This window comes from Lissotriton vulgaris, chromosome 10, assembly GCF_964263255.1.
Source record: "Lissotriton vulgaris chromosome 10, aLisVul1.2, whole genome shotgun sequence".
Classification (NCBI taxonomy): Eukaryota; Metazoa; Chordata; class Amphibia; order Caudata; family Salamandridae; genus Lissotriton; species Lissotriton vulgaris.
Window position 1 is genome coordinate 457,555,331 of NC_141698.1, and position 16,492 is coordinate 457,571,822.

The 16,492-nt window shown below is 43.5% G+C and overlaps 1 protein-coding gene across 1 annotated transcript in view; it reads right to left on the reverse strand.

The window, feature by feature from the left end:
• CFAP70 (cilia and flagella associated protein 70) overlaps window positions 1-16,492 on the reverse strand; it is a 1,103,282-nt gene that overhangs the window by 911,727 nt on the left and 175,063 nt on the right. Inside the window, exons 5-6 of the mRNA XM_086941320.1 lie at window positions 10,394-10,470; window positions 9,503-9,679 (exon numbers count right to left, since the gene is read on the reverse strand). Of these exons, the coding sequence (XP_086797446.1) occupies window positions 9,503-9,679; window positions 10,394-10,470 (254 nt within the window). The remainder of the gene's footprint in view (window positions 1-9,502; window positions 9,680-10,393; window positions 10,471-16,492) is intronic.

The window sequence follows — 16,492 nt, forward strand, 5'->3', positions numbered from 1 at the left end:
ACACTCAATTTTGTAGGCAGAAGGAGATTACGCGATTAGCAGAGAATCACAGGAGCCAACGCCGAGACTCGCACCTAGTTCCTCAGAAAGTAGGCGTATATGGCTGTTACGCCACATCCTCCGCCTCCCTATCCATTTCCCAACACACATGCCTCTCATGACTCCACTGAGCACAAACACTCGGTTCGCTGCTTTTTAGGTCTCAGCCTGCGAAAGACTGAGATTTAATGATGTAGGGAGAGTTTCACTAGCGAGGTTAAGTCCCGCCCCTCTTCTCCATTGGCTCGCTTCCTAAACGGTGGCCAGCCATTGGAGAAGAGGTCCTAGTGACGTTCTCCTTTCTCGCTAAGCCCCGTCCTTTTCAGACTGGGTTACTTGACTTACTGCTGAAGTAAAAGGTTTCATATCTTCTTTATGGGTCCAGATGGCCCCAAAAAGAAGATAAGGAACCTTTTACTAGCAGGAAGTCAGGGCACCCAGTCTGAAAGGGACGGGCTGTGAAGAGTAATTTTGTTTATTTTAGTGGGACCGCGGCACCCGCGCATTACTTTTAAAATGCTACATTTTCAAAGTAATACGCGGATGCCGCTATTATACCAAAATGACTTGGGTTTCCTTGTGACACGTTTTAACACAGCCCCCTCCTAACTGGCCAATTGTGATTTCAGTTTCTTGTGCCTTTTAAAACCACACGCCCACTTCATAGAAACAGATATGGGGCTAACTGGAAGGCGAACGTTCAAGGACCCATCTCTGCGCGTGCAGCCGTGCGACAGTCTGAAGAGCGAAGTTTAACTTCAGTAACTGTCTTTTTGTGTCACACAAGGCCAGACTAGAATGCTCCCGGGGGACGGGGGGAGGGAGTGCGAGAGGACAGTCGGGGAGGAGCGTCACCGCAACCTGGGCTGCTTCTGCTGCCTCTTTCGGTGCATTGTGGGATCACGGTGGGCTCCTCAGGAGGCTCGAGCCTGGTCACCCCCTCCTTCCCCAGAAGGTCCAAGATGGCGGAGACGCAGGCACCCGTGGAGGAAGACACCTGCCCGGGCTCCTTGTCAGATTTCGCTGTGGTCTGCTCATTCCTGGAGCTGCCCGAATTCACCTTCCCGCAGCTGGAGCGAGTGTTGCGGGATACCGGCCCAGGTAAGCGGTAAGGGGGCGGGTGCTGGTGCTTATTGAGAGTGACTGCTTGCCAGTAGGCGCACGGACACACATTAAATGAACGGTGGTCCATGAGAAGCTCTATAAAACTTGGGCCAGGGGCGTGGACCTGGGCAGGGGGCTACCCTGTAAACATTTTTGCAACCTGTGCGGGCGGTCCTCTCTATCCATTGGTGCGGAGCCTTCCCCTGCGGGTGCTCGCATCCTACCTCTGCAGGGCCCTAGTACCAGAAGCTTATCTGCCCGAGGGGCGTGCTCCTTGCACTTAAATGAAATAACAGTGATAAACAGCAAGCCATGAAAACCTACTAGTACATTTCAGAGGGCATTCTACAAATAGATTTTTTGTGTAACTTAACTCCATGGCTGCTATGCGTTTTCCCCATCTGTGCTGCAAATTGTTGTTTTACATTGTTTTATGACGAGCTGGGCTCGTCATGAGTGTACGAGGAGGCTACACCATGACGAGCCCAGCTCGTCATGAGTGTGGAAGGGGTTAATGGGGAGCGCCTGTTATTCCTTCCATATAGCAATGTTTTGGAACTGGCAGGGTGAAGATTAGTAGTTCCTCTAACTTACATCACTATTTCATTTATTATTTAATTCATCTTCCACCATAAATGTTGGGAAAGTTATTCCTATATTTTCATTCATTGTGAAAGACTCTTGCTCTTATGGATAGCAGTGTTGGATCAAAAACTGTCAAATAAAAAGAAGGTTGAAGAAAGTGATTTTCCCTGGGCTTGTTGTTTTAGGTTAGGTGAAAGTGATAACGTTTTGAGAAGTCTTAACGTTTTATGTTTGTAATTGTACGTTGTAAATGGAAGTGAGCTGCTAGATCATGTTATGAATGCTGTAATTATGTGAATTGATGTGTGTGCGCCATTTAATGTTGCCGTTTGTTCGCCTGAAGTGCCTTGGCTTCTGGTTAGTTGTGACATTTTGCAGCTTAGCCTTTTAGAAGTATCTGATGCTATTTGATGATAGGTTACGTGTATTGTTGCAATGGCAAATGCTGAGCCAGCTATATATCTTGGAGCCTTGTTGCACAACTGAAGGGCAATGGTTGTATGCTATATGTTGGCGAAGAGTGAGCTCCAACAATAGCTTGATGTAGATGTGCAGTTGAGGTGGCAAATGTTAGTCAACTAGATGGCTTGGAGCCACTTGCTTAAGATGTTGTAAGGAGTTGTCTATTGCTTAATGTTTTTCTAAGGTTAAGAGAGTATAAGGATTTATCTGAGTGGGCCATTGACATGGCAACTTTTTGGCCAACTATTTTCCTTGGATTCATTTTGTATGCATAATGGTGACAGGAGTTGTCTAATGTGCAATGGTCTGGCACTGTGATGCGGAGTGATGGCTTTATCTAAATGTGATGCTTAGATGACATAAGTTTAGCCGGTTAAATGGCCCATGACTGTGTTTTATGCAAAATGGTTTAAAAAGTTGACTAACAAATACTGCTGCTTTCAATTATTGTTTTTTCACTAGGGTCTATTGAATGGAGGCTCGCCATATGAGAGAGAGGAACAAAGGGGAGGCAGTCTAATTTTTGCAGATTTAAAGTTCAGACATCCCTCATTTGGTTTGTCTCAGGACATTCATGGAAAGCATTGATAAGTATTGCATGATTATAAGTTTTTGGTAATGCATTGCCTTCTTTTGGCAGGTGTGCATTCAGAGTGGGAGAATGTAAAATTCAACACCAGCCTGCTGGGCAGTGGTCTACCTAACATCTCTGCCCTATGAACATGTGACACCTTTGTATCTCCCTGGCTATTTCTTTGGCAATGTTGTGTTGTGCTGATCCTGTGTACCGCAGCAGGGAAACCTCCCAGTGAGATATTCTTAAAGTTGCCATGGAGGTTTTAGGCAAGGCCAGTTATAGTGAGTATGTTGCTGTTATATGGTAGATAACACATTGAGTACGAGTGATTTAACAAGATTGTATTAAAATTTAGAGCTGCTTTTTTTTTCTTCTTCTTTTGTTAGGTCTGGCCTTTGAGACAGCTTTAGCAGTGTAGCCAGACCATTGTTTTGCCAACACACCGCACATAATATTTATACAAAGAGGGGCTTTTGATCAGCAGATTTCCTCCATGGGTTTCTTGAATTGATATAAACATTTTGCTTCAGACCACCAGAGTATACAGCTTGGTGCAGTGGGTGAGCCAGCTTTTCCAAGGTGTTCTGTTCACTTCGAGTGACTGCTCGAAACTGTGCACATTGTTCACTTCTGCTTAAAACAGTTCCTTTTCTTTCAGTGACAGCTTCTTAAAGTATGTTTTTTTTCATTTTATTTATGCATATTTAAATCTCCCAGTTTTCAGTTTTTACAGATTTTTTTAAAGCCGATAAATACATACAGAAAACAATGTTTTTCTGTCTGTATTTATTTTTAAGAGCGGACAAATATTGAAACTTGTGTTTCTTGCGAGAGACTCTCAATGCTGTCTGTCATGAATTGTAGGCAAAAGCTGAGCAGATACACCTCATGGGGAGTTGAAAAACAGGATGAGATATTCTTAATACAGGCATATGTTACCATATATTTGTTGTTTAACACTGATATATACCTGTGGGTGTAGTGTTTTGCTTTATATGACTGCTCAATTTGCTAAAACGAAACAGGCATTTACGTATGAGTGCATGCCTAAGAGATACCCACGAAAAGCAGCAGCGCCCACCCTCCAGATATAAGCTGGAAACCCACATCCCACAACCCACACCTGCAGTGTGAGTGACAGCAATGTGTATGAGAGATAGCAGTGTGAGAGACAGCAATGTGTGTAAGAAAGACAGCAGTGTGTGAGAAACAGCAGCGTGTGTGAGAGAGACAGCAGTGTGAGAGAGACAGCAGTGTGAGAGACAGCAGTGTGAGACCTTTTATTTATGTTTTAGTTTTTGAAACATAAATAAAACACATTGTTATTTGCAATGTCAATAGCTAAAACCCGCGCAAATACGCAACCTATTGCATTGCAAATGCAACAGGTCTCGCATTTGCGAGAGATTAAGCTATTGACATTGTAAATGACATGCCATTTTTATTTATCTGTTTTCAAAACCAACACATAAATAAAACGTTTTTCATTTACAATGCCAATAGCTCTAACTTTTGCAAAGGCGAGACTGTTGCATTATAAATGCTTGTTCGTTAATGAGAAAGCTGGACAGTAGAATGAATGGAAGAACTGCGTCTTCTTTTTCTCTCATTCATTAGTAGTGTAAAGATTCAAAGCAGCACTTGGTGAAGAATCACTGCCACCTAGTAGCCTGTATGGGCAATCACATCTTAGGAGTCTCACGCTGAGTAAGAACTTTCCTCCTCAACTAGTTAATTTAACACATGTATGTCGTGTGTTATGTTTCTAACTTATTGTAAAGCCTATTTTGGTGAAAGTGGATTTAAACATTCCTGAGCGAGTCCGGTCACGTGCAATAAAACATTGTAGAACAGACACTTAGTAAAGAGGTCTAGAATATCTTATTGCAAGTGGCCAGATTTTAACCTATTGTGTCACATACAAGAAGTCCGGCCTGCTGTAATTAAGTATTGAAAACGCACACACGTCCATATGGCGTCATCAAAAACCTGAAGCATTCTAACATTGTTAAAAGGCTTATGGAGCGAAAGAGGGCTGCTCTGTTAAGAAGTGGCAAATTTCCGCATTGTAGAGATGTTTTTTTTGTCGCAGTTTTATATAGCGTGAACTTGACCCGAAGGTATCAGAAAACTTTACATGAGCACCATTTACGTTACAAATGGATTCTCAGATTAGTGTTGTTTTCCGGAGAGAAAGAATATGAACCTTTTTTAAGGTCTGCAATGTATGTTTTGCCTCTTTAGCTTCGGAATACCAACATTAATGACCTTTCTGGTATCTGATAATACAAAAATATTACGGATGTTGTCAACTTGTCGGAGTTAAACTACATTCTCTTATTGGGCCAGATTAAGAACCAGTTTAGATCCTGAAACAGTGGAGGCTAATGTGAAAGTTTCACCAGATTCACAGTGTCTAAGAACTAGATCTGGCTAGTCTAAAAGAGAGCTGTCGTGATCAGCATGAAAGGGAACCTCCACCGGTGGGGGTTGGTTCATAGCTGCAAAATCGGCCCTGTACCAAAATCGTCCGAAAACCGGCCCCGGCAAAGAGCTCGGCGGCACCTCCAACCCCCCCAGTGGGGAGGTGGCAGCCGAGCACTTTGCCATGGCCGGTTGTGGTTCCCAGTCCGGCCCTGCTTTTGTCAGAGAAAATAAAGAACTACAGAGTATAGAAGTGTCCCTATCTATGGAAGCTGGAGTGGGTCTTTCAGGGTAGTGTTTCCCTCGCCCCCCAAGAAGCCTATCTAGGCACCTGTGATTGCTGTCTAGAGAGCTATTTAAGAACTCTGCATGTAAGAAAGACGGACGGTGTTGCCATGCAAAATAAGTAAATGAATGGATAGGTGGATCAATTAGGGTAGCACATCACTACAGTTACAAATTGCCTCTAAGTGTTTTCCACAGAATCCTACTTTCTGTCATCCTAACCGAGTCTATACGCTTTGTCAAGATGTTCCATTGCAGCTTAGCTATGAAGCTTTCGTTCCATATTCTAGGTTTAGTACATGCTTACTGCACCCATGCCATTGTGAGCCACCGGATCATTATGCATTTGGCACATCACTTCCATCACCACTTCACAGTTTACGTGGCATCAGAAGAAATTTGCCAGCTAATGCAGGTCAGGTACAGGTTGACAGTCAATGAGTCGCAACACACATCAATGCATGTTCTATACATTTGTTACCAATGCAAAAACCAGCCATTTTCAGTGTATGTCTTCATGTGCATCAACAGCTGTAAAAATCAAATCTGGTTGTTACAGTTACCACAAAGACTGGTTGTGTTGTATATACTGCACATACAACGGCACAGTAGGCAACTGGTGTTGGTGGCTGTAGTTCTGAAAAGGCACTGGCTTATGTTTCCAGGCTTTAGCTGTGGTGAGTAAAACACTTAGTCCATACTTATTAAAGATTTGGATTAGAACATTATACTTGGAATTGTTGCTTCAGAAAACAGGGTGGATCAGATCAATATATCCAGAACAGATTGACATTTGGACTTAAGACATCAGAGTGGCATAGAGATCTTTAAAGGCAAAATGAACACTGTCCTAAATAAACTGACAACTAAAATCTATAAAAAGGCACTTCATCTGCCGAGTACCGCTTCCCCGGCCCAGATCAGATTAGAGCTGGGATTAACCAACTATAAAGCCTCTAATGCTGGTACCTATCTCAAGCTTTGTCATAAATTAAGACAGGCCGAACCAGGTACACTAGAATCTCTAGTCTGGAAAGAAATCAACGAGATTAATCTAGGGGGAACATTCGGCTGCCTTTTGAATGACTATATCCATCAAATGTGAGCTGCCGACCTTTGGGCTCTTAACCCCAGTCAGACTGTTTTTAAAAATACAATTAAAAAATGTGTAAGACTGAAATCTCTAGCTTCAGATAAAGCTCTTGTCACGAAACGTAGTCATTCCTGGGCAGTAGTTAACTCTTACAAGCGATTAACCCCCGCCGCCTACCTCTCTACGACATTTTCACTCTATCTAAAGCGCTGCCTGATTGCCCTAAGAATGGGAGATTGGCGTTTCCTTCAAAACCTACCCACCTGGCGTCGCAAGAAAGAGGACACAACATGTAGAGGATGCGGGTTAGCAACAGAAACAATCTTGCATGTGCTCTGTATCTGTCCTTCATTCAATTCTCAACGCAGGTGTCTGCTTAGGCCAGAATGGAACAGGTTGGGAGTTCGGACTTGTAGGCATGCCATTATTGCTGCTTTGTCTCTAGATAACATTGTCTTAAATATAAAATTGGCCAAATTTATTCAGCAAGCATATCGCAATCTAGATAAAATGGACACTGCTAAGGCCTCATTGCTCACTGTCTAGATCGAATATGTATTTTAATAAAACTTGTAACGATTTTTAATTGTACTTTTTCTACTCTTTTAATTACTTTTTATTCACAAAACTGTATATAATGTGACTTGGGAAATCTTTTAAAGATATGTTTTATATCTAAATAAAGGAATTATTACTTACTACTTACATCAGAGTGAGACTTTCAGAAGTGGTCTGTGGTGAGTCAATTGTGGATAAATCTGCAAAGCACTTGGAATGCCATCAAAGCCACAGATAGCAGAGTGCAATGAATCAACATAGGCAAGTGAGTGATATTTGAAAAGGCCAGATATGCTTAAAATCCTTACTACCACTCTTAAATCTGTTTACGGTTCAGAAACCAGGACTGAGGAATGAGCACATGCGCATTATGAGATGGGCATGAAAATGCCTATATCTCATCCTTCCCTTTTAATTACTAGCCTTCAGCAGAGGATGGGGTCTTTGGTACCAACATTTTAGAGTATGAAACAAAGCTTTGGAAGCTTTTTCTAAGTTCTTACTATTGGTGTTCAGGATTTTCTTGGCACTGTTATTCAGGATATCAAAAAAGTAAAAACATTTCAGGGATAGAGACTTTAAAAGATTAGGTCTTTGTACCATGTTATAATACCCATTCTATCACATCATCTCTTTCCACACTAGCTGTAATGGCATTTTATTGGCTCTGCTAATGAACCTTACATAGCCACGATAATTTGCTTTTAAGAAAATGGAGAAGTAAGAATCTCTTGCCTAATTGGTCCGCAGCTCATCTGATTTTCAACAGGTACTTCAATGAACCTACATGGAGAATAGTCCAGGGGCTGTATTATGGAAAGTGCTGGGGCGCCCGGGATATATATGTGCGCCTCCGGGGCACTTCGGAATTACAGAAGGGGCCGTGGATGCTTGTGACGCCCTTTCTTTCTCGACGTGGATAGCACTGTGCTAATCTATGCTTACAAACTTTGATAGAAAAGAAGACATTTGAGGTGAGCAAATTTAGAGTGTCGCTGGTGTTGAGGGTCCTTTATACAGGAGCTGCCTTCCACCTAAACTTGGGAACTTCCCAGAGTTCTCTGCTTCTTTTTTTGTATATATATATATATATATATATATATATATATATATATATACATATATATATATATATTATTGGATTATGATTCACAGAGTCAGCGCCTTATTTTGATGGGAAGTTTGGTTTGGTGACAAAAATATATGTATATGTGTATGTATATATATATATATAGCCGTGTTCCAATCTCTTGGGGTTTTGGATGTTGGGGACATAAGGGAGCCTTGTACACCTACAGTGAAAACGGGGTCACCAGCCGCTACAGGGCCCCTCCTATGCGTGGCAAAAACTCAGCGTGACAAGTTCTATATCCAGCTGCCAAACGGACTGTTCACAGTGCATTTTGGGAGCTGTAGTTGTTCACAACGCTACAGCACTCCCAGGCAGCAGGATAGGCTGAGCTCCCACCAATGGGAGCGCCCTGGCAATTACATAGGAGGGAGGAGGAGACACCTGGAAACATTGCAGCATCTGTAGAAGGCGTAATGGCCGAAATGCATCATGCTGGTTGTTTTTGGTGATTAAAGGCTTCCCATCTGTACCCCGCTGTGCCCCTGGATTTCCTGGTGTGAAGGTGATCGTGTGTGGCATATATATATATATATACACACACACACACACACACATATATATATATATATATATATATATATATATATATATATATATATATATATATACATACACACACACACACACACACCCACACACACACATGTTGAAGTGGATTTAGGAATAGCAAACCTATAATTACCTATACCCAGTTACATTCTAGATATGATGGTCCTTGCACTGTTTTTTAAACTGTATTTTGATGTACCACTCCGTGCTGGCCTCCAACGTAACTCAAAGAGCTGGGAAAAGGCCCAAGCCAACATATCTCCTGATTGGCACTTAAGCTCTATACAGCACACCCATCGGCACCAAAGGAGCAGTGCAGCCACCACACCAACCCGCATTGTAGAGATCTAAAATATGGCCAAACTGCCCTGCTGTTTTGGTGCCAAAAAAATTCAAAAGTACATGCATACAGCACACACCAAGAGAGGCAAGATTTTGCAGGTGCTCACTACACAATGACACATTGAGGAGCACACACGACTCTACACCAGCCTAGTCGTATGGAAAATGATACAGTCTCCAAGAGGCGCTAAGATCCACTTCCATAGTAGTACACCCACCGATAGTAAGGCGATGAAAAAGCAGCGATCATGACACAATCAAACATATGACGTCAAAATGTATTTCATTACCATCATTAAGCAGTATGCAGGTGCGCGCACACATACAAAAAACATTATTGACCGCTTCTTACCTCTCCAAAGGCTGGCAGTTGCAGACTGACCACGTAGTTGTACTGGGGTCCAGTGGGGATCCATGATTCTGGGACAGAATAGGCTGCCTCAAGCGTCACCTTCAGCAAATTGCCACTCAACAATTGTGTCTTGGACAGCAGAGACTCGTGCATGGACACTGCCACTTCTAGTGACGGCTGCAAGAGAAAGAGGGAGGTACAAGTCCAATGTAACCTGCAGCATACGCGCTGCTGTCTGCCCCATTGGGATTGCGAGACAAATCCCTTAAATGACTGCTCTATCTTATGGTTCTGCCTAGGGCGACCAAGATAGCATTGGCAGCCTCGTGGAAAAAGACAACACCTCCCTCAATTACACAGTGTCATGCCCGATTGTAGCAGGCACTCACAATGGAAAGGATGGCTGACATACTCCTAGATAACTTTATAACAGGACTGATGTGGAATCTGAACCTATTTGAGCCCCCCAAAGGAGGGCCCCTTGGCCTGGTTCACCTGCACCCATTTCACAACATTTTACTTTGATAATCTCACTCATGGTTTATAGTTTACAGGGGGTTTTGTGTGTGTGTGTGGGGGGGGGGGGGGGTTATTGTTGGGCAAAATTGTGGCTCTCTCACCCAGACTACTTATTGACAGTGTTATCACTGGGGCATTTGATTACAATAGTGGATGTCAAAATCCATTGGAAACTGTCTCACTAGTGTTCAAATGTACACTGCTGATGATCCCATTGCCGATTAGTGACATTGTATAATGATGTGTCCTGCTGTTAAAACTCAATAAAGAAAATGTAACAATAATTATTATACAACCCCCTCACCACTGAGAGACACTCAAGACAAACACCCCCCCCCCCCCAGATGGACTGCATTGAGGCTATTTCTTCACCTTTTCTTGGTGTGAGATGTCCAGAGGAGAGGATGGAATGGAGTGCAATGGAACCATCAGCTTCAAATTGTTCTCCCCTGCAAAAAGATGAATTGTTCGAGTCACTTGGGATGCAAGACATCTGTCAAAAATATATTGATACATTCAGCTATGAGGAGAGACATCTGCTGACACTTCTAAAAGTTAGTCAGGAAGTACTTTGTGGGAGAGAGCATCAGGTTGCTGTTGAAGGTTCATTATGACCACAAAATCCTAGTGAAATGCAAAGACCTACTGGATGTACAAACATACTGCAACAGAGCTAAAGGTTTGGCTGAATCAGGTATTTTTATGAAGAATGAGCTGATTGATTCAGAGTCAAGTCAATCATATTGCTACATTTAAAATTACACATGTGTGGATAATGGGGAGAGGCAAGGACTTTAATCATGGCGTTGATGCTTTCTCTCATGTTATTGTGACTGATTTTGTTGTATGTTTAATTATATATATATCGAAAGTGTGATCGACAACTGACCCCCTGACACTTTGGTGATGAATATTCTAGGTTGCCCATCCATATTTTATGTGTAAATGTACATTATGTAGAAACTAATTCTGCTGACAAACAAAGCCTTTGTGCTCTAAAATCCACGGCAGAACACAATCTGTTTTCTGATATGAGATACTAGGCATTTAACATCACAAGTTATTTAAAAATAAATGGAGTGGCAGGTGACAATGCATTCTTTAGTCAAATGACAATGACCTGAATACATGGCTGCAGGAAAGTGCCTCTTTTGTTATGATTAGCCCCCACTGTTTGTCTGGAAAATGATGTAGTTTCGACTGGAAGTGCACAGGGTCTCTTGCCCTAAATGGATCTCCTTCCCTAAACTGTACCTTTTGTTTCCATATTTGGCACCCCTTTAGCTCTCATATAGGTCCCTTGTAAAAGGCACCCTTGGTACCAAGATTCTTGTGGTTAAAGAGGTTTTCTAAGGGCTACAGTATGAATGTTGCCACCCTAAGGGACCATTCACAAAGCACAGGCACACTTCCACGGCAGCCTGTGTGTCTTGATGCACACAGAACTGAAGAGTCGACATAGCACACATCCCTGTGTTCATGCAAGAAGTGATGGCAATACTGGAGGAGAGACAATACATTAAACATAATGTTAGGATGGAGGAAAAAATTGCACTGAAGGAACTACGAGAGAACCAGTCCATTGTGGTAAAGGCCGCCGACAAAGGTGGAGAGGTGGTGTTGCAGAACACTTGTGACTACGCCAAAGAAATTGAGCAACAGCTCAGTATACGGAGCAGTTACCAGCCAACACCGAGAGACCCCACGCTAAACATCAAAGCACTCATACAGACACTAGCAGAGGAAGGTGTCAATGAAGGCTGCCTGAGTATACCGGGAAAATAATTCCTTATCAACAAGGAACCACACATTCCAACCATATACACTTTGCCTAAGGTGCATAAGCGTCTGGAAAACCCACCGGGAAGACCGATTATATCGGGTTATGGATCAATCCTGGAACCAGTGAACCAGTTTATAGACTTTTTTCTACAGCCTCTGGTCCCCCAAACCAAGTCCTTTGTACGTGATTCTATGCACATCATACAACTGCTAGAAAACTAGTCCTATGACAATACCACACAATTCATGGTAACATTGGACGTCTGCTCGCTTTACACCTCCATACCCCAAAACAAGGCAATAGAAGTCATACGTACAACATTGAACAAACGCCCAGCACCACACTGGATCCCTACCAGCTTTGTGATTAATCTTCTAGAAATAGCTATGAAGAAGAATTACTTTGTTTTTAAACAACAATTCTATTTCCAATGTAAGGGATTGGCCATGGGTGCTACATATGCGCCAAGCCTGGCAAATATCTACATGGACAGCTATGAGGAGGAACACCTGTACACGCATGAAAACCCTTTCATTGATTCCATAGCTGTCTGGAAGAGGTATATGGATGACATCATCATGATTAGGTCAGGTACGGAGGCAGATTTACAAAGTTTTTTCAGATGGCTGAATGAAAGAAGTTGTGACATCCAATTTACAATAAACTATAACCGCAACAACATAGACTTTTTGGATTTAACATTCCAAGTTGACAACGGCTTGATCTACTGTGATATCTACAGAAAACCAGCAGAGAGGACACTCTGTTGAAATATGAATCACACCATCCTCGTAATCTACGAGACAACCTGCCTTACGGGCAGTTTCTAAGAATGCAGAGAAACTGCATCAGAAGGTAGGATTTCTTTAGAGAGACAGAGGTACTTACTAAACGCCTACGAGAACGCGGATACCCGTTGGGACTGTTGAAACAAGCAAAGAAAAGAGCTTGGTACTGCCCAAGAGAGCAGCTATTGACACCAAAAGAGAAAAAACCTGCCACAGACAACCTAGTGTGCGTAACTACCTTCCACTCGAAAAGCAATACTGTAAAGAAAATCATCATGAAACATTGGAGTCTGGTTGCACCGGAGCTAAACACAAAAGAAAACCCTCTGTTTGCATTCAAGAGAGGTCGCAATTTGAAAGACAGTGTGGTCACAGCCTACCTTGAACCTCGGAAACTACCTGATTTGCGTGACCAGCTAGGTTTACCACCGATTTTGGGACACTTTAAATGTGGCACATGCAAAACATGTCCTCTTTGTATGGAGGGCCCCACCCTGGTTTACCAAAACAAGACTTACACATTGCCATCTTTGACAAACTCCAACACAACAAATGTGATCTACATCATCCTGTGTCCATGCAACACACCATACATCGGTCAGACCACCCAGAGGGCCAAGATGAGAATCCTTCAACACATGAGCAAAATCGGGTGTAAGGTCCAAGGTGCACCGCTGGTGGAGCATTTCACCAAACTCAACCGCCCACCAGAAAGCATAAGATGGAGAGTTCTGGAAAAGATCAACGCCAACCCAAGAGGGGGATCAATGTCAACGACCCTCAATTTGAAAGAATGCAAATGGATCCATACTCTCAACTCTGTGGCATCTGGCCTAAATGAACATGAAGAGATAGCCAAACAGATGGGTCTTTTGTAAAAACACTGGCCCTTAAAGACCACCATTCCTCCAAGACAACCATTTCCCCACTTGCAAGGGACGCTCTCACTGAGCACACCATGCGGATGCGCCCTTGTTTCTATTCATGCACGCGATCTGTGCACATTCATGTATCCATTATTGTATACCACACTGAACTGCATTACTTCCTGAACAGCATCACACCAAGCCAGTCAGTCATGCGACACCCAATATATGCACGTGATTCGTAATTCTTATGTCAGACAATTCATGCTTTTCTCTTATCTGGCGTAGTAACACCATGCCCGCCATCCATGTATTCTGATTCACCAAAATGCATGTTTGCTTGATTTGAAATGGCACACAATGTATGCACACGATTTCTATTTCTCTTTTTTGTAAATTGAAAATTGTAAATTGATACTTGTATAGAGCACTACTCACCCGCAAGGGTCTCAAGGCGCTTGTACGAATACCGCTGTGGAACCCATCCTGGATTTCCCTGTGAGGCGTCCACTCCTGGGCACCCCCAAGGTGGAGGCCAGGCATCCTTAGCATTGTGGGGGCCGTTGTGGAGATTAAGCAAGCTATTGCCCAGAGTTGCAGAGTGGGACTCCATGATTGGAATAGGCACCGAGGCGAGAATTATCAGGTCCGTGGAATTTTGAGCCCAAGACCCGCCGAGGCGGGGAATTGAACCCTGGTCCCGGGCTAGACCTCTGCATCAGGGTCTGCCGCTCTAATCATTGAGCCACACTTCTCATAATATACTTGTCATAATATGCGTTGTAAATAATGCGTAGTAAATGCTATGCCCGCTATTCGTGATTCTTGATGTACCCATATGCGTATTTGGCACACACTGTATGACCGCATGAAGTATATCTGTTTCATGACGAGCTTTTCATGTTTCAATTTCAGAGACACCTTGGGTTAATAAACCGCTAATCCATAGCACCGCCTGGTTCAGCCAGCCCTTGGCCCAATTTTGATTAATACCCCTCTACTTGCACACTTAGATGCCACGTAGGGTTTCTCCAGTCATATCCCCTTCACGAATAAACTGACATGTCATCTCACGCGTGCTGCGTGATACATTACCTGAAGCGACGCCGTTGCTAAACAACCACCGCGCCCTACGTTGCCTGCGTCCTCGCGGCAGCGGTATTACACAAACAGATAAATGTAGAGGCAAGCAGGAGCCGTCTAAACTGACCTCCTGGCAGAAGACAGAAGGGACGCTGTACCTCCGCGCAACTAATCTACTGGATTCTTCTATTACACTACGGGTAAGAGCAAGAACCTCTTTCGGGATCTTTCCCCTTTTGGGCACCACTCCTTCCCCGCCATTCACTTCCTCGATTGCTACACCGCAAGCATGCCGTTCCATTGCATGTCCACGGTCTTGATTATAGACGCTCATTGTACATTCCACTACCTGATGCCTTTTAACTCATGCGAGCTGCAGGCAAGCTCACGTACAATTCTACGCCATGGGCCACGAGCACCTTCCAAATCCGCTCATTAGTTCCGCACCGTGGGCCACCCTTAGTTCACACTCCAATAACATCATTTGTTAACATCCACACAAGCAGTAACAGACCGTACCTCACCGCCCAGCCTCTAATATAGATGAGCACGTAGTATTGTCACCACCAGCAAATGGAGTAACATACTACACCCCTCCGCCTAGTCTCTAACGGTGAAGGGCATGCTCTCCCAACAGGGACTCACCACGAGCTACTTCTTCAGAGCCTTCCGCCTGCCCACTTGGGCACAATGATCTGATAGATACATGCAACCAGCAACGGGTACATCTTTTCCTGTTTTGCGTCGAATAGATGACACTTGATAAGTCGACTACAGTTAAGCATTACTACTCACTGGGCGAACTGTAACTAATAGATGCTTCCCCACGCACTATAAAGGTCACCACGCATGCCTTCTCTAAAGTCCAAATACTCCATTGAAATGGCATCACAAACGTGACATACTCGCTCTACCGCAGGTACATCGACCCATGCTTTGTACCCACGAAGGCTGAGGACCCCCAGCCTTTAAAAACTGAGTGAGTACACCAGCCCCCACCCAACTTATTTGCAACTGTTTAGTGCACCCAGTCTCTCTGATACACAGCTTCTTGTTTAATTTCAGACTGTCGCCCCCAACCACCACTTGTCTTGATAAAGACCCGCCGTGACCACCCACTGGGGCACCTTAGGGTTGAAACGTCGACGGTTGTCTTAGGTCCAGCATTACTAGGATTCCACCAAGGGAAATAGGGATGTTCGGCAATAAATCAGTAGCTGGCCGCTAACATGTTTATATATTTGTATATATGTGATTGAACCCACTGTATATATCTTGCACTTTTGAGCACTACACACAAATGACACTAAATTACACTATAACACAAATTTAGACAGTCTTCTCATGTATTGTATGAAATCATTGAATGACTTAATTCAGATAAAGAAAAACAATACAACTACTTGATCGTATGACGTATTTGTTGAAAACATTGTTTGCTTTCAGCTGTGTATTCCAGAGAGCCTTCACCCTAGAGTGCATTAATCGAAAAGTCAAAGCAATCTTTTGCCTTACCCAACAGAACCACCTTTCTCAACCACACATCCCTGTGTGCCATGCCCATAGACACTGCATGAGATACAGGTAAGACACCACTCTAGCAAGCCTGCTTAGCCCTAAGGCAGGGAGCACTATATCTCCTGTTAGGGCATTTCTGCTTGAGCAGATATGCCCCTGCAATATCCTTGTTGATTCCTGGATATTGTAAGTGACCAGGGAAGCCATAATATGTAAAAGGACTGGACACTCATCATTACGAGTTCCCCAGCTCCATGATGACTTCACTGAAATATGGGATGTTTGGTACCAACCATCTCTGCATAATAACCTGCACTGATTCCTGTGTCAGATTTATTAAAAAGTGCACACAGAGGGCCCCTTAGGGGGGTCCCCTGAAACCTACCAATTCTTAGTGTGGTCATCGACTGGACTGAGCCAGCCTGCTACCACC